This window comes from Xiphophorus hellerii, chromosome 13 (genome assembly GCF_003331165.1).
Source record: "Xiphophorus hellerii strain 12219 chromosome 13, Xiphophorus_hellerii-4.1, whole genome shotgun sequence".
In the NCBI taxonomy this organism is placed as follows: Eukaryota; Metazoa; Chordata; class Actinopteri; order Cyprinodontiformes; family Poeciliidae; genus Xiphophorus; species Xiphophorus hellerii.
The window spans coordinates 5,104,444-5,123,183 of record NC_045684.1 but is presented as its reverse complement, the minus strand read 5'-3'; the positions used below and the strand labels follow the sequence as shown (position 1 = coordinate 5,123,183).

General features: G+C 35.8%; 1 protein-coding gene across 4 annotated transcripts in view; it reads right to left on the bottom strand.

Moving 5' to 3' along the window:
• The window catches only part of LOC116730645 (collagen alpha-1(XIV) chain-like), a 148,584-nt gene extending 137,638 nt beyond the window's left edge, over positions 1-10,946 (bottom strand). For 3 of the 4 annotated variants that reach the window (XM_032579995.1, XM_032579996.1, XM_032579997.1), the window contains exons 1-3: positions 10,819-10,946; positions 9,053-9,167; positions 203-319 (exon numbers count right to left, since the gene is read on the bottom strand). In XM_032579995.1, coding sequence (XP_032435886.1) covers positions 203-319; positions 9,053-9,134 — 199 coding nt within the window. In that variant the 5' untranslated portion in view covers positions 9,135-9,167; positions 10,819-10,946. The remainder of the gene's footprint in view (positions 1-202; positions 320-9,052; positions 9,168-10,818) is intronic. The other variant, XM_032579998.1, reaches the window with a different exon arrangement.
• Positions 10,947-18,740: the final 7,794 nt, after the last annotated feature.

The window sequence follows — 18,740 nt, the reverse complement described above, 5'->3', positions numbered from 1 at the left end:
ATAAACTTAGAAAAATAAAAAAATATATTATTTTAGGGAAAAGGAAATTGTAAATTTAAGGTCAGGTTTATTATCTATGAAGTACTTCTTTTTATAAGTACATGCTTGTGAACATATTTTGGCAACCAATTAAGACAATAATAAAGAAAAACAGACATTTTTCAAAATGACAACAACATTGAACTTTAAAGCTCAACCTTACCTGGACGTGTGATGTAAATAACCTTGTATCCTTCAAAATCTCCTTTCGGCTCCTTCCATGATACCTCAAGCTTGTCCTGTCCCAGGACTTTTACACGAAATCTCCGTGGTGATGAAACTGTTACAGACAATGGGAAATAAATCATATTAACAGGTCTGAACAGTCTGACACATCTTGTAAGTATATACATCAAAGGTAAATTACAATAAAACATTCTCATGCATCAGAGAATGCATGCTAATTTCCAATATTTCGGCTAATACTGGAAAACTTCAGTTGTCATTAATGGCTGAACCTTCACACTGGGGGGAGTCCAACTTTTCTGCTCACAAGTTCTCAAAAATTATTCCCAGCCCTTAAACAGTGTCTTGCAAAAGTTTTCTTATAAATTGAAATTAATTTTTTAATGTTAAACTAAGATCAAGTTCTACATAATTGGGAAGTGGAAGGAAATTATAAATCTTTTAGTATTTTGGATTATTTCTCTACCAGATTTGCATATGTAGAGAGTAAATGTACAATTGTAGAGATCTTTGCCCATTTTTCTTTGCAAAATAGTACAGGCTAAGTTTGAATGGAGAGAGAATGTCTGAACTTAAAGGTATGGGGTTGTTGTTCTACTGGAAAGTCAATTTCCACCCCATTCCCAAGGCTCTGACAGCCTCTAATTGATTTTCTTTTAGTGCTGCCCTCAATCTGAAAAGCAACAATGGGTGTGAATACTTTTGCATGGCACTGCCAGACATTATGTGTTACAGAATGTGCTTTCCATTAACTTTCACTCACAAACAGTGACACAAAGCACAAACCACAACTGTGAAACAGGTAAATGAAATTGAACTCCCTCCAGAGTTCTGGTGCCATTGAGACAATCACTCTCTTTTTAACTGTCAAGAAACAGGGGGAAAAAACAGTATATACTGTATCTCATCCATGTGGAGGATACACATCAGAGAGATTAGATAGAACAGATGTCACATTAAAAAGCCCCAAAGTCCCATTCTCCTCCTCTTCCTTGTCTTCCTGAATTGTGTTTGTCTCTGTGGGGTATGACAGGTCTTGGTCGTGCTCATCTTGCCGTCTAAATCAAAGCATCGTTCCTGCCTCTCATCCTGATTAGTTACTAGCCCTTTCAGCTGTCTAGAGGCCTCTATCCCCCACTTTTCACCCAAACCCTTTTATATTCATTCATTTTCACTCTCTTAGCATTTCATCTGTCTGCTCTGCCATTCTTCATATTTGACTGATCCCTTGCTTTACTAATCTCAGGATGTCTGTTTGCTTTGAAATCAATGAGAAATGAGGGGAAGACAATGAAAAGGAGAGAATGTGACTTTATTTTAACCAATAGGGCAAAAAAAAAAACGAACAAAAAGGTACCAAAGGGAAAGGCCCTGGAATAGCATGCCGGTGCTATTCCTCTCCTGTCCTTGCCAGGATAATTTAGATGTAAATCACATAATAATGTGATCAAACGAACTCCACAAAACCCAAAACACTTTACAATTGCCTCCACCTGTTAGTGACCTACAGAAAAGTCAACAACACTGTAAGTGGAATTTTTATGAGTATTTGAGCGTATATTCACTTTTCACTGTGGTCTTCTGAATAGTGTTGTTAAGTTTTCTTAAAGGACACTGGTTAAAACTATGGAATACGGCTATTGTAAAGAAAAACAATGGAAGGAACCACATAACCAGGTCAACAACCACCCTATCATTTCCACACCAGCAAAGCCAAATCCCACATACTAAAATATATATCTAGATGCAGTACATTCCCCAGTTAACTTTAATTGACTACAAAGAAAAAAAAAGAAAACCCAGGGGGTGGAAAATAAGATATGAAACCCACAAACTAGTTTCTGTGTTTGTGCCTTCATTATGAGGTGAACAGTCTGCTGCTGCCAACTTCTTTAAATACCTACACAATGACTGATGCCTCATGAAGCTTTGATGCGCTGAAGCGAAATACACAAGAGGCTTTAAAAAATGGCTCACTCAAAATAATCAAATGGGAATTGAAAAATGCTCCATTATAAACATTTTTTGGTGTTGAATATCTGTTTGGAACAAAATACACATGTGTTACCTTCAAACAAGACATAAAAATAGAAATCGATCAGTTTCAAGTTTTTAGAGGTGTGCCGTATTTTTAAAAAGTTGAGATTTTAAAACCCAAAAACCTTTTTTCAGGCATTTCCAGCAGTGAAATATGCTTTTTATCATACAAAAGACTGATCAAATGGGGAATAGCACTCCATTTCTCCAAGCACTGCCAGTCAGCTCTGAATTGTGAATAAATAGGAAAAAAACATAGATTTTTTTTGCTCCATTTTGGTATTACAGACATACGGTATAGAGGAGCTGGTTGCCTACATGTGTGAAGGCAGTTTTGTTCTTTACAAAAGACATCTCAAGATGGAATACAAAGTGTGAAGGACCTTCAGTCATTTGGATAATTTGTTCATTAATTTTTTTATTTTAAATCATTTACACTTCTACATAATATAGCAATCATTTATAGGAATAATACATTTCAGATTTCAAATAAAAGTAATGACTTCATGGAATTTAGTCTAATGTTTTTGGTTTAAATTTTTGTTTTCATTTTGCAATGCTATCACGATGTAGTAGTTTTGTTCAGGCTTATTGTACCATTAAACTTATACCAATCCATGCAAACAGAATATGTTATTTATGGCTGCATACTAGTGCTGTAAACAGTGATAGAAAACCCACATTTTCTTGCCTTTTTCTTCTTTATCATAAGTGTCTCCACTAACATCTGTGGGCTTTAGAATCTGAGCATCCAAAAATCAATTTCACAGGTGAATATTAAGGCTGGTTAGAGCCTATCCAACTGGACAAATATATTATGGATATGCAGGACATTAATGCAATAAACTTAAAATATAGAATTTTATTTAATATTGCATCTGAGCAGTAATTGCACATACAATTTATTGTGCAGCCCTACTTTGTTGTTCAAACATTAATTGATCAGTTAGATCTGTTTTAAGAAGTCATGAAAGACAAACTGTTGAACAGTATTTTGTATTCACACACATTTAACTTTGAAATTTGTCATGATACAAATACAAACTTTTAAAAAAAAGCTCTAAAAAAATCACATTTGCCAAGTAAAGTTAACTGCATTACATGCTTTTGTTGGTCTACCACATAGAATTGGAATACAATTTCTTGAGTTTTATAACTTTAATGTGGTCTATGTTTATGGAAATTAATACTTTTGCAAGACACTAACCTTTCACTTAAAAAAAATTGTAGGTTTAAGAAAATGATACCTGGCTAAACATGATAGTCTTAAATCCCTCAGTATAGAAAACCTTTAAATGATCTTAACATTGAAGATAAACATGATAAACAAAAAAAGTCAATTTTTCTTCACTGTTCTTATGAGTCAATTTGAAGAGCCTTTGGTATTGTATTTTACTTTTTTCTGCATTTTCCTATGTCTTTCTTTGCAACACTGGGCTGAGTAACATTGATATTATCCACAAACCCCTGCAGCATTTTGAGTGAGCCACCTCTTTTATGCCAGAGATCAGTAACAGAAACCACTTATGTAGGTATGTAAAGAAACTTGAGTTCAGCACAGGAAGGATAATTCTCACTCCGGTGGAGAAAATGAAAAGCCCGTGCATTCAGGCAAATATATATTTATATGCAAACACAGGTAAAAAAAATAAAAAATACAGTACCAATTATCTCACCAACCTGGGGATGAGAATGAGGGCTGCATGAGATTTCAGCCCAGGGCTTAGCTCTCTCGTCTGAAGAAAGCTGCTGAAATCCCAAATGATTCAAGATGCAGATTTCGTACCTCGCTGTTTGCAGTGTCGCTCAACTGTGTACTGAGCCTTCGTATCTGCATGTATGTTCATAAATTATGCATGTTTGTCCACAGCTGGAAGCACATGTATTCTGATGTTCACACAAAAAAATGAAACCTTTGGTGGCTGTTTTCAAAAATCCTCCTGCCTCTTGAAAAATCTGCCGGTTCCTTTGCAGCATTCTACACACACACACACACGTGTGCATATACTGTATATAGATAGACACAAACACACACACTCAGAAAAACCTTGGGATCTTTTTTGTGAGATTGGATTCTCACACACAGAGAAAAGTATTGAATGGTGTGCAAATAGCCCAGCAAAGACAGACAAAACGCCTTGCCAGCAGAGATAGGAACTTAATTCTCATCAATTTTTCATCGAAGATCTCATGTAAACAGCAGGGGCCGAGTGTCCGTCACACTCAATGCTAGTTCTGCAGTAAGTCGAAAGTGCATGGATTTGACTGCATTTTAAATGAAGTGTTAGAGTAGATGGAAGTGGGCTGTGGTATCAGGGGAGAGAACAGCAGTGAGCCGAGTACAGAAAACAGGAAAACTCATCTATAAGCAAGGGACCTTTGACGTGAGCGTGTTTTAGAAAAGACCCTGTGATCTATATTCCTATTACAACGACTGAGATATCTCAGAGCGGCTACAGTGTGGATTTCAGCATCAATAAATCAACAGAGAGCAGATTAATTACAAATATGCTATCTGTCTTTTCAATCCACACCTGTCAACATTGAATCAGAAGGACAAAACGGCATTAAATAGAATAGCAAAGATAAAGAAGGAAGTGTATTTATCCAACTATTTTGTGTGATTTGGTATAGTTTTAAATAAAGTGCTTAAAATGTTCTAATTCAGAATATTATTCCAAAGTTCTGATCAAATTAATGTTAATAACTCATACATGTGACCTAAAATAGTAACACAGTACACTGCTGGCATTTGATTACATCCCCCTGCCTGTTTCCCTCTAGGTTTTACCTGAAGATACTTCATCTAGTCTTTCTCTGTGGGGGGATGGCAAACATGAGAAGTCTCTGTAAATCCTTCACTGAGCCACTGAAATTCCACCTTTAACCTCTGAAATTGGGATTTTCTGTCAGGTGTGGAAAATGATTTAAGACAGACTAAGTAATTACTTAATGACAACCCTAAATTACTGAGACGTAGAGAAATTGGATAAACTCAATAACCCCATCCACAATACCTGGCTTTAAATTCATACAATAATTAAGCTACATGTTTTCTATTTAATTTTATCAATCAGTAAGCTTCAAAATTGGAAGTCTGTTCTGCTACAAAGGCTTCTCACCCTGTCTGACCCATTTGAAAACAAAGGTTCCACAGGAAAGGTTGGGCTTAGCCACTCATAAGTCTTCAGCTCCTCCCGGGTCGCCGCTGTAGCCGAGGCTAGCACACAACGCCTCTAACTAAGGAATGCTGTGGCTGTTTTCGGTTTTCTCATATTCAGACCAAATCCTAGCAACTGTCCATGCTGTGCAAGACTTTCTCTGTTGCAAAGTTTTGCCAAGCCAATTATCTGTCCAGACTGACCGGTGCAAACATTATTTGAACATACCAATGGTCAGAGCTGGAAGAATTAGCTTCTGTTTAATCTACAGAGTCAATAAGTGGTTATAAATTCTCCTAAACGGCAACAACTTTCACCTTTTGTTTTATCTTATGCAAATGTAAAGTAAACATGAAGGTTTTAGCTTATTTTCTTTAAAACATGACTAAAGCAGACTATATGTATTGGCAGCTATGGTTAAAAGACCATCTGTGACACTTCTTGAGATAAATTTAGATTTTTTCCAACTTTAAAGTCAAACATAGAACAACTGAAAGCTTTTCAGTATGGAGAGAAAAAACATAATAGTTTTAAGCAAAAATCACAAAGCAATTATTAGCTTCATGGGTATATGAGCATAATGTGACCCAGCAACCCTTTTCAATAACCACTCCTGAAAATAGGAACAATTAGAGAACATGCATTTCCAGTAAGGCAGAAATGTGCAAATCTTCATCAGTCAGAAAATTATGATAAATCCATTACTTTATTTGTATTATGGCAACCATTTTCCATAGTTGCTTTGTGTCTTTATCCATACTATATTGCTTAAAATATTTGCTCACCCATCCAGCATAGTGAATTGTGAAGTTGTTCTAACCACTTCTACTGCCTCATGTGCTTAAGACCAAGCACCTAAGCACACAGACGTCTTCCACAAACAACTGTGCAACCCATCTGGCACTCCAACCCTGAGGTGAATAGCGGATTGACATGACCACAGACCTACAAACCTCATATGGCCATCACGCAGCTAAAGAACAGAGTTTGTGGAATGGGTTTCTATGGCCTAATATCTGCCTCCAAGCCTTGTATCACCAAGTGGAACGCACAGTGTCAGATGCAGTGGAGCAAAGCACACTAGACTGGACTGTAGTACTGCAGAGATGTGTTCTCTGGAGTGACAAATAAAGCCTCTCTGTCTGGTATTCAAGAGTTTGAAAATTGCCCGGAGAATAGCATTCCAGTGCCTGACTGCAGAGTGTCAAGTATAAAGTTAGGTGCAGAGGGATGAAGGTGTGGGGATGTTTTTTTTTTTTTGAGTTCTGTTGAAAGGACCTCTTCAATGAGCATACCACGACATTTCAGTTCCAGGATGATCCTCCCAACTTAGTGGGAACATTACAGAGACAGCCATTCCGATAGCCGTTCCCAACATGACTTAGCACCAGTGCACATAGTACAATCCATGAAGACAAGAACGAGCAAATGTGGTGTGGAAGAATGTGATTGTGATGCACGGAAACCTGACAGAACACATTTTGGTTGACTTAGAACTGAGACTACGAGTCAAGTCTTCTCGTAGAAAAGACCATTGTCTGTCCTCACTTTTTTTTTCTCTTACCTCTCTTCACTTCTGGAAGAAAGGTAAAAAATTCCGACAAACAAACTCCTAAACCACGTGGAAAGCCTTCCAAGAAAAGTTGAACTTGTTTTAACCAAATTATTTGGATTAGGAATGTTATTTAAGTTCCTATGTGCATGAAGCCAGACCAACAAATACTTTTGGTAATAAGTACATTTGAGATTTTCATCTTCTATCCAAAAATGTTTAATCTTGGAATAGATATCTGATAAATGATGCCATTTTCTTATGTACCACTTAGCATATGATGAACTAAAAAAATAACTTCAAATTGAAATGGTGATAATAAAATTACTATGAACACAAACTTTCTCATATGTCAGATGAATGCTGAAAAAGCCTAAGACTGCAACTGGACAAAGCCCTACATTTGTCAAGCCTCAACCCACAGCGAGGAACAAAAATTTATTTTTAAGGCTTTTATACACGTTTTTCACAGGACTGGCAATATTTGTGGAGGCTGTTATATAGCTGTGCAAAAACTCTGCAAAAGAAGCTTGGCAAAGATCCTGCACACAAAATGTGGCAGTAGGAATATGGTTTGCTCATAACCAATCAACACGTCAGACAGACACCATAAGTGCCCAACACCGTCTGAAATGGAGCTATGGTAATCACAGTTCCCTTTCTTTTGTATAAAATACCTTAAGAAATTACTATAACATAAATCTCTTTCAACTAAATATATCTCACACTGACCTTTATTCCTCTGATTTTGTTTTATGATGTGGTAAAGCGTCAGCATATGTAATCTTAGTGTGGTTAAGGAGCCGGCGTCAACGTGAAATCGGTTTCAGTGCAGTCCTGTTTTAGGTTCACCAATTCCAAAAACCTTTGGGAGCGCTCCAACCAGGGAGGTAAAACCAATGAAACCTTTGCATTGATTCAAGGCAAAATGTTTTTAGTGCCTCACACAACACTTGAAATTCAACAAGTTAAAACTGAAAACTTTATTACAGCTCTAATGTTTGGATAATGATGGAAAACAAGCAGAACTAATTAAATAGGAACACAAATCAATCACTTTCATTCAGTGAACAAAAGCCTCTTAAAAAGTTGATGTTTATAATAGGTCATTATGATAATGATGATGAGGAAACTCATTTTAGGCTAATCAGGTAATGAGCAAGTCTATTTAATTGCTTCAATGTTAAATGAGCTGAAGACAGTGAAAGTGCAAACATGTAAACTTAAATTAGAAGTTTACTTGTTTTATACAAAGATTTGTGAATAAAAACCAATAAAACAGAAAAGATGCTTCATTTTAGGCTTTTAAATGTCAAGAGTTTCCACATTTGCATCATTTTCAAAATTTGTAGCCAGAGTACAGCTTATAAACCCCGTGCACATAAATCAGCAGGTTCAAAAAGTAGAGTTAAAGAGTTATGGAAGCAAAAGAATCCACTACTAACATCTTTTTAACGGCTGGAGCAACTTGTTTTTATGACTTTACCATCATGGCTTTTCCCTTTAAAAGGCACAGGAAGATCAGAGCACATGAGAAGGAAACAGTAAAAAGAAATACAAACTTTAAAAGTGAAATGGTAACAGCAAGAGACCAAACACAGAGTTTAAAACATAAGATATGTAATAATTAAGCATCTTTATCACATTATTAATTTTGCTTTGTATTGTAGTTTTTTCTTTGAAATTAGTGTCAAACCTCAAGTAGGTGGGCCTTATCTAGTAGGCATGTCTTGCCATAGTTGCCTACTTCCATCTTATTTTTTTCAATCAAACTGCTGGAGAACCCCTCAAGCCTGTGCCCAGGTTTTAAATCAACACAGAAAGCTCTGTGAGTCTTCATAGAGAGAGAGACAAAAAAACACATAAGATTGCCTAATGTTGGTTCCATTTCTGCAATAGAAACATTAATTTTTCAAAGCCCTAAAAGTTTTCACTTTCTTCATAAGTTTATACTTGCCCTTTCAATTATCCTGCTTGTCTTTATCATTAAAAGCCCACCTCAGTTATGTTTGGTCCTTTGCTGTAAACTCATTTTGTCTTTGGTGACACTTATGAGTAGTGAGGCAGAGGTACTTACCTTGGCCTTTTGCTGTGTGAGGCAACACTGCGATGAAAACAAAGCCCAGCAGGAAGAAGCTCAGTCTGACTGAGAACTGCATCCTGATTCCAGGTGACCAGAGGACACAAAACACCTGAGTTTAAGCGGAGTGTAGGAAGAAGAAGGGAAGGAACAAAGCAGGAAGGAAGGATAGAATTACAAAAAATGATCAGAAACAGAAGGGGGTGACAGACTTCAGTTTTCTCTTGGCCTCCAGTGAGCATTTCATTGATTCTGAGAAATGTTATGTTCTTTAATCTGTTTAGCGATGAATCAGTCTGTGGCAATTCTTTTAAATGCAGTGCAAATTAGTAGATCACCTATTCCTTAATAGCAACCAAAATTAACTGAGGGGAAAAATCAGAACACTTTTGACAAAGTTTTTAAAAGCCAGCAGGAAGACTATTGAATTGTACCTACTCTTCCAATTCAAGAATTTTCCAAAGTATCCATAACCAAAGAACTTTTTCACAATTCATCATGTATAATAAGATTTAACACTTGCTTTTATTGAAATTTGTTGTATTAGAAAAGTGCACAATTGTGAATTAAAGGGTGTTTTTCCAACAAATAAAAATTCTATGTGTGGTCTTAACATGACCAAATGGGAAAAAGATCAAGGGCTATAAATACTTTGGCATAGGTCATATAAGAAAAGATTACTCACTTTACCTGGTAACACATGCAGCTGTTGCAAACAACCTCTCAATATGACAGAACTAAACTAAAAGATATATTTAATATATCAAAATATCTCAAAATAACTGGGTAAGCCCATAAAAATATTATTAAAATTAAAACTATTTATAATCTTCTCTGTAGAATTAACAGTATTTGTGCAAAGCATACATTTTAATCAAGTCCAGTAAGAAGTTAGCAACTGGTTTGGAATTGAAATGTGATGAAATTTAGCTGCAAGAACCACAGAAAATATGCAAGCTTTAGAATTTTGCCAGGTCCTGTGATCTTAACAGAGGTTTTCCTCCAATCATTATTAGTTTTTTTGTAAAGGAAATCTTTGATATGAGCTGAGGAGGGTTTGGAGAGCTGGCAATGGAATGAGCTCCATGCGAGTCTTTCAAGCTGCATCAAGCATGAAAACATGTTACTCCAGAGGGATAGAGGTGCAGCAGCAGACACAGCTGTCACCTGTAAGAGCTGCGTTTTCACTAACAATACAGAGGGAAAACTAGATATCCTCTGCAAGTAAACCCTGAGGGCACCAACTTGATTTAGAATATTCTGCATTTTGTTTGCATGAACATTAAAACACAAGCAACTAGAAATGCAGAATTATAATTAAAATACCTTTACAACTGACAACAACTTAACTGAAAAAGAAAAAGAAGCAAAAAAAAAAAAAAAAAAAAAACTTCAAGTAAAATTCCCCATGACAAACGTTTACATTCTCAGCTCATACAGTCTTAACTTTCGTTTTGACATCAGACATATTTCAGCGAGTTGGCATCGTTTCTAAAAAGATCAATGAGTATTTATTATTTTACAGAGAAAACAAGTTGAACCTCCAGATGAGCTAGCATATTAAATTGCCTTCAGACTCGCTGTTTTTTGTTTCAGGTGAAGAAAAGCAACGGAAGTTGTCCTTAATTGATTTGAGCGCAGGTGAGATCTGCACGTCTCGCCATCAGCAGCCCAACTGAGAAGCGCTGAGGTGGAATGTAAAGGTTGTTCTATGAGCGGGTTTTTCTTTGGGTCTGTGCAGCGTGAATGCAGCGCAGCGTTACCTTCTCAGATCATATGTTTCCAGGTTCTGCCGCTTCCCTCCGGACACCTCAGTCACAGGCTCGTTGGTCCCACACAGACTCCCCGATTCGGTCCGTTCAACAACTCTCAGCTACCGACCTGGAGTCAAGTTACACTCAATGACACACAAGACTACCGGTGGGGCATTTCAAAATAAAATACGTAGTTACCACGGCTACCAAAATGAACATTTATTATCCATAGACCTCTATTGACCTCATTCATTGGCGTTTCAATATATGTTTGAACGTCTCCTTCTGCCACTGTGGCACAGAACTAAAATTCATACAGATTTGTTTTATGTTAGGTTTACTCTTGTTAATACACCTTGAAGCCACAGGTTTCATTGTCTGATTTGTAGTACGAAAATTAATTATTAACTTTATAAATCAGATCTCCTTGACAGACATAAATATTTTAACTGACAGAAAATCACACATCATGTGTAGTACAAACACTACATAAGGTGACTCCAACTCCCCAAAGGGAATGCAGTGGACCCTAGTATGGAAGTGAGGAACCATAGCTGCCCATGAATAGCTAAAATTTGTGAAGTCTCTCTCTAAAACACTTTGAACTGCCTATAACTAATGTGTGACTGTTTTGTGTCTTCACAACAAATTGCACCTTCATAAAGTTTGACTTGACTTTGGGGTACAGCCAATCAGCCCCAAGGAAAATGAATGCCACTCCACAATGGCTGCCACTGGGTAGCTTTGGAAATGCCAGCCAATAGCATATCAAGTACCAATGCAGCTAGCTATTTCAGCTTTCCAGACTGCATTTTCTTTCAAATGTTTGAGATATACTGCAAGGAAAATAACCAGAGTCCATCATGAGTTGGAGTTTTCTTTTAGTTCTTGCCCAGCTCCATTCTGTGTTTACAAGGCTATTGGGGGAGGGGAGCAAAAAATGTGCAAACTGAATTAAGTTTATTTACATAACATCGATTCACAGCAAATGTCATATCTCGACATGTGTAGCGGAGCTCTGCTATGACTTGGACAAAAATCATTGGCCAATGCCATAGTTCACTTCAGATGGTTGTTATTATGCTCATGTTCCGGTGATAAAAAGTTGATACGAAGAATTGATAAGAAGCTGTGCAGTATATTTAGAATGGACATCCAAGCAAGTTTAAAAAAAAAATTAAAAAAAACATCACCAGTACCTTCATAACTGCTTAAAAGTCTATCACCTTTATTCAGTGAAACTTGTTTAGGTCCTAAACTCAGTGACTCCCTTCTTCTTCTTCTTCTTTTTTGTTTTATGGCGGTTGGCAAACAACTGTCAGGTGCATTACCGCCACCTTCTGGACTGGAGTATGAACCAGATGCCTAAACCCTATAATCTCCCTATTAGACCTGTTTTTCTAAGAAACCTAAATACGGAATTAAAAACCACATCTCCAGAAGATTTTTGTAGCAGATCTCTAATATTTAATTTAACTTTATTCCTATTTAACTCTTCTACTAATTCCTCTCTTTCTAGATTATATTTATTACATTCCATAAAAATATGTACAACTGTTTCCAACTTTCCACAAAAATTACATAACCCCGTACTATGTTTATTTATTATTTTCAAAGTACTATTTAGCCCTACATGTCCAAATCTTAACCTAGATATAATATCTTCCTCTTGTTTATTCCTATTTTCCTTTCTACACTCCCCCACTTTTTTTTGAATACTATAATAAAACCTTGCCTTCTTTTCACCCTCCCATTGTTCCTGCCACTTCTTCTTGTAATATATTTTACTTATACTCTTTATCTCACTTTTACTATACTTAACTTTCAATTCAATTTCACTTCTCTTACTCGCACTCCAGTGACTCCCTGTGTTACCAGTCCTCTTTTATAACCACATGCTCCGCCCACAACAAGACCACCCCGCCCCCCAAAAATAAAAAAAATAAAAATAAATAAACTAATTAGTTACTTCTAACTCAAGTACACCCATATCAAAAAATACAACGTGAACACAATTATTATAACACAGAAGAAGGAAAAATTATAACCAAAATATAATACAGTATTCACGCCCTGATGACATCACTATTACATGATCACATGACTCCTTCCTGGCGCGCTTTAATCCGGAAATAGCTTTGTTTGACTATCTTAACCGGGAAAATGTTTGACACTGACAATTTCAAGCTAGGATGGATTTGACAACTGAGGCAGGAACACCGCGTGTTTACCCACGACGAACCGGACCAGTTTGTGCTGAAACCAAAAAGTAAGATTTGTATGTCTGTGTGCTTTGGGCACGAACTTCACTCTAGGGCAGGGGTGGACAAACCTGGTGCTCGAGTGCTCTTACATCCAACACACTTCAATGAAATAGCTTAATCACCTTCTAAGTGCAGTCAAGTTCTCCAGAATCCTGCTAATGACGTCATTATTTGACTCAGGTGTGTTAAAGTAGAGACACATCTAAAAGTTGAAGGAGCTCTCGATGCCTGGAGTTGCCCACCCCTGCTGTGGGACGACGTCCTAGCATATTGTCATTGTATCCCAAACGGAAGAGAAGAATGTACAGTAAAACAAACAAACAAACAAACAGGAAACAAAACAAAACAAAAAAATACCCAATTATTTTATTTAACTGTATGTTGCTGGATTTCTACGCACTTAGAAAAAAGTTTACGTTTTTTGTAAAGAAGTTGAGATTGCTCCAGGAATCAATGGAACTTCAACATTGTTGAGAACCTTTATTTTGAAATAGACCAAACTAACAGTATTAAGAGATGTTAGGTGTCAACTTTATAATAGCACTTTTTTTGTGTGAATAGTTAAAAAAAAAATACATTTTTAAACAGCCTGTAACATCTCCCCATGAATGCATGAAAGTCTGTCTCCCAAGCAAAAGTACATTTCCTACCGTTGATTTTTCTGCAAATAATTTTCCAAGCTTCTCTTTTAATTTGAAAGAGGAATTTGAAAATCCCCCTTATCTTACTGTGGCTCTATTCGGACAGCTTAACTTCAGCCCGCTCAGTTGAGACTTGCAGCGGGCTGATGGGTGTTTCCCGCCTCATTCACCATCCACCCCTCCAGCTACTCATTCCTTTTCCTCTGCTTAATGCAAGGTGCGGCTGCAGAAAAATGCGTTTGAGTGGCAGGCGGGTTGAGCGGCTGCAGGTATAATATGTATTTCTGTGGCCCTCCTGACTTTGCATGCTGTAAGACTCTTCAGGGGCTCCAGTTGATACATCTTTCTCTTCGTGGGCAGGTGCTTGTTGTAAATCATACTTCCTCTATAGGATGGAGACTTTTTGACAATTGATTGTTTTTTATGTTTGCCTCAAGCTTATGAGGATTACAGAAGGGTCATGACAGAAAGAGAATTAAAATTACTAAATCAAAATGAAATGTTAAACTTTATGATCTTTTTCCCATATTGCAATAAGCAGAATTAGGACACAATGGCTAACAAAATCAATCAATAAATGAATAATAATAAAAACATCTCACGTTGTCAATTAACCCAATTCTTAGTTTGTCTATTATTTAAATTCTAGTCAAATTTTGCAAAGTAAATTTTAACAGAATGTCTCCCCTGCAGAAAACGTTTTTAGTTTTTTTTTTAAAGGTACAGATCCCATTTTATGACAAATTTCTGTCAGTTCAGTCAAAAACATTAACTTTTATCTGACTTTTCTTATTATTTCAGGTCACCTGACATAATGGCGTGATTCATTGGATCCATCAAACTTTATGGATGAAAATAGCTAAATGTTAACAACATTCAATAAATTTTAATACTAATAAAAAATTATTTATTTCTGTAACTCAATTTACTAAGTGGTACATATAAAAGAGATTAATAGCAAAATCTCAAATAATATAGCACATATTTAACACAGATGAATGAAAAGTATGTTTTTAAAGGTCCTTTTAATCTAAAGACCGAGACCCACGTATACCAGAGTTGAGTCTATATCATCATTGCACTCAATTCCAGTGTGACTTCCTTCCTAGATCTAAGTTATGAATTTAAAGACAAATTTAACTCAGCAGAAATGTGCTCTTCATGTAACTGATGTTGGAAGAAGTCTAGATTACATGCCAAGCTTTGCACAGGTGTTTTAGCAAACTAAATTATTACCACAACTTTTGCCTTGTGATTTGGCATCTGTTGTTTTCTCCCTGTATTATTATTATTATTTTATTAGCAGCTGCTTAATGATAGTGTTTTGAGTTCAATTTTTTGACATAAAGAAGGGCATCATCATCTTCAAAGACAGCTGATTCCATCTGTATTACATGAGCTAAATTCCTTTAGATATTTTACTGCAACAGAGCAGAGACCACACAGAGCTGCAGCTCTGGATGTGCAGGTGTTCTTATCTCTAAGATACTGCAGAGCCTTGAAAGCATAAAGGGCCTCTGTCTGCTTAGGGTGAGGGTTAAGCCTATCTTTGACTCGGTTATTATGGGTTTGTTTGCTGTGCATGTAGCCTTTAACAAGAGAAATCAAGGTCTCCAAAGTCTACTGCATTATCATATTCATAAATATTTAACAGGAAAATTTAGTGTTCCCTTCAAACGCTGAGTTGCACAACTCCCAGAATGCATCTTAGATGCACACCATGTTTCCCTTTGTTTTCTTCAGCCATACCTAATGTCCAAACTGGGTACATTTAGTGTGTAATGCTGACTAAAGTTGATTCAGTATCTAAAGCTATACTGTATGAACATTAACTGTCAAATACCTCAGTTGCAGAAGGAATAAAAAAAACTTTCAATTTCTACTTTTGAGATTAGTTTGTTGGATGAAGAATGCAACAATTAGAATTATAATAATATGGTTACTGTAAAAAAAAAAAGGTTAATTACAAAAGAACTAGAGTAAGCATTAAGAATGTTGCAACTAGCATGGAATCAATTGATAAGCTAATAGGGGTAAAGATATAACTCCTCTCAGATTTTTAGCATCTTAATGTGGTTCATCTTCAAAAGGCGAAAATAAGTTTAGAAAAATATTGATCAAATTATCATATTAACATTTCATCCTGATCCATTGATGTTTGTTCGTTTTCAGTCTTTGGGCATTCATGAAATTAAATCTTAAATTATTTTTCATTTTTTATTCCTCTCAGTGAAAGCATGTACTAATTTATTTCTTAGTGTTTGTCAACTTTAGACTTTAATCAACATATTTAAACAATTTTCAAATTTCAGGCAGTATTATCCATGCTGTTGGAGTTGCTAAAGTATCTGTTATCCTTTCTTCTCCTCCAGCAGAGCTTCACACACTTGGAAGAGTCAATGCCAAGTTGCATTAAATTGTTCTTGTCCTATTCGGTGTCCAGTCATGCTGATTCTATATTTGAATTATCCAGGGATTTTTTGAATGTCTGTCTTAGAGCATGTTTTATTCAGCAGGGGGCAGTACAGAACTGTCCTGTAGGTAACATCTGTCAAAGGAGTCTTCCTTCCTTTTTTTTATGTATTTATTTATTTTTTTACGAAAAGTGTGAACAACACACACATACACATAAGTAGTATCTTAGACAATGGCCTACTTTGTGTTTTTGTGTGAAATGTCGTATTTGATGGGGTTTTCTAAGAAAAAGAATCTGAAATGGTACTGGTGCACCAGTCCCAGTGCATGCCCAGTTCAAGTCTTGTTTTCCGCATCACGTCACATCACATCACATCACATCACACTCACCCCCTCATGAATAATGCTGGGTGCTTCTCTCCTTGATCTCTCCTTGATTGATTTTAAATGAGCTTTTTTAGAGTCACTGAAGGATTTGAGGACCTCTTGTAGCAAACAGTGAACAAGGTGAGAATGTTAAGACCTTCATCTGCTTTTATAGTTTCATCAAAGCTCAACAAGACATTTTACTATTTGTCCCTACCAAGATTAAAGTGAGCTGCAATGCGACTTTAAAGTTTCAATGGAAAAATGAGAACATAATTTTATATGCATACATTAATTGTTAGATTATTTTAAATGGTAAAACATGAAGATAACAGAAAATTGAACATGAAGATCTAACAAAAAACCAGAGTCAAAGTATATGTCATAAAAGGCAGGAGGACCAAGAGTTTTAATTAACAGAAGTGCAGTTTATCTGGAGCATTAGAATTTTAGTTTTTCTTCTTCTAAGCTGGAGAAATGTAATAGCCATCATCTATTTAGATTGTCCATAAAAAATGCAATTTACACACATTATGAAATTTAAAAGATATATGTACCTTATTATAGCTTGTAGAACAGAGATTGGCAATGTCTCAAAATAGAATGTAAACTAGTAGATACAATGACCTTAAATCAGAACCCTGAGGCTTACCATAATTTTAAGCTGACATAGAACAGTATAATTTGATATATATATGAAGAAAAGCAATTTAAAGCAAATCCTGATACCTCCCTATCCAGAAAGAGGTGATGATCAACAGAATCAAAAGAGGAGGTCAGATTCTGCATAGCGTGTCAGCAAATCAAATCAAAGTCTGCATATGGTCACAACATAGCAGAGATCTAATATTTTAGTAAGTCTACCATACAATGAATTGCAATATATAAATGTTACAACTCAACAAGATTAGTTCTCTCTTTTTTTGGAATTCATATGCTTAAAAATATCAATAAAATCATGTGGGATTATTGCCCCCACTGGTAGAAACAGTGAAGACTGAAGACTGCATTTTTCATAAACAAGCTTTCTTACGTCGTCAGCCAAACTGGAAGTTTTCCCCTCTGCACTTTTTCGTGTTTGGGATTTCTTCCTCTAATGCATCACTTTTTCTAATGATGTCTTTTAAATGCTGCAGCTGCAGCAGGGACTTGTTTACATTTCATTTATCCAGCTGTCCACAGTAATCACTGCATCTCAAGGTGATGTTGGTGTTGATGCTTCAGTGACCAAAATCACTCTTGAGACATTTTTATGAAGCTGGAGCCACAGTGCTAGGTGTGATTTTGACTCTGCTGTGATGACCTGTCAACACTTCTGTCAGGACAGGAGTACTGAGCCTTGAAAAATTGTTTTCTGTCATTTTTAGTGACATGCATTGCATTTACTTTTTGTTTAGCAATTTTCATAATACCATATTGGGTACTTATATTAAGAATCTATGCAAATGCAGTGGTAGTATTCTTAGTAGAATTCATTACAGTTTTTGCAGATACACCCCTAATTTGTATGATGATGTCTCAGCTGTGTCAAGTCTTGAAAAGAATCTACCATTGACCTTCCTCTGTCCTTTCATTTGCATTTCCTTTTCATTACAAAAGTGAATTTATTAAGTGAAAATCAATAATAGATCAAAGCGCTACCTTTCTAGAAAGAAGCTGGGGAAAATGATTTACATTAAATTAAAAACCCTTGTAAATAATGCATGCAGATAACATATTGTGCTAATCATTGATTTATGATATATTGTGCTAATCATAAATACGTTTATGATATATTTTCAATATCCATTGTTCACAATTTGCTTCTGTGTTACTATTACCGTTATGTGTATAATCTGCAAATGAGTTTTAATTGTTTTCATTCACATCAGCAATTTTTTTTAATAACCCTGGTTTGAGCTGTTTATTTATTTTCATTGCTTTCTGTAAGTTTTTGTAGAGATATTTACTAAATATGCCTCATCTTTTTAACTCTTCTGCTCTGTTTCTTATTAAGTTCCAAATAATCCAAATATTCACAAAATTATGCTCATAGGTTTCCATGAAGATTATATTTACATTTTTGTCTTAAAGAGTTATTTCAGTTAGGATTGATTATTTCAATTTGCTAAATGCCAGAACAACAAGAGAGAAGGTATTTATTTTTAAACATCTATTAAGTCAAATAGTTTACATGCATTTCCTCAGTATTTGGTGAAATTGTCTTATAAAATAAGTAATGGCTTGATCTTCTATGGTACTTTAT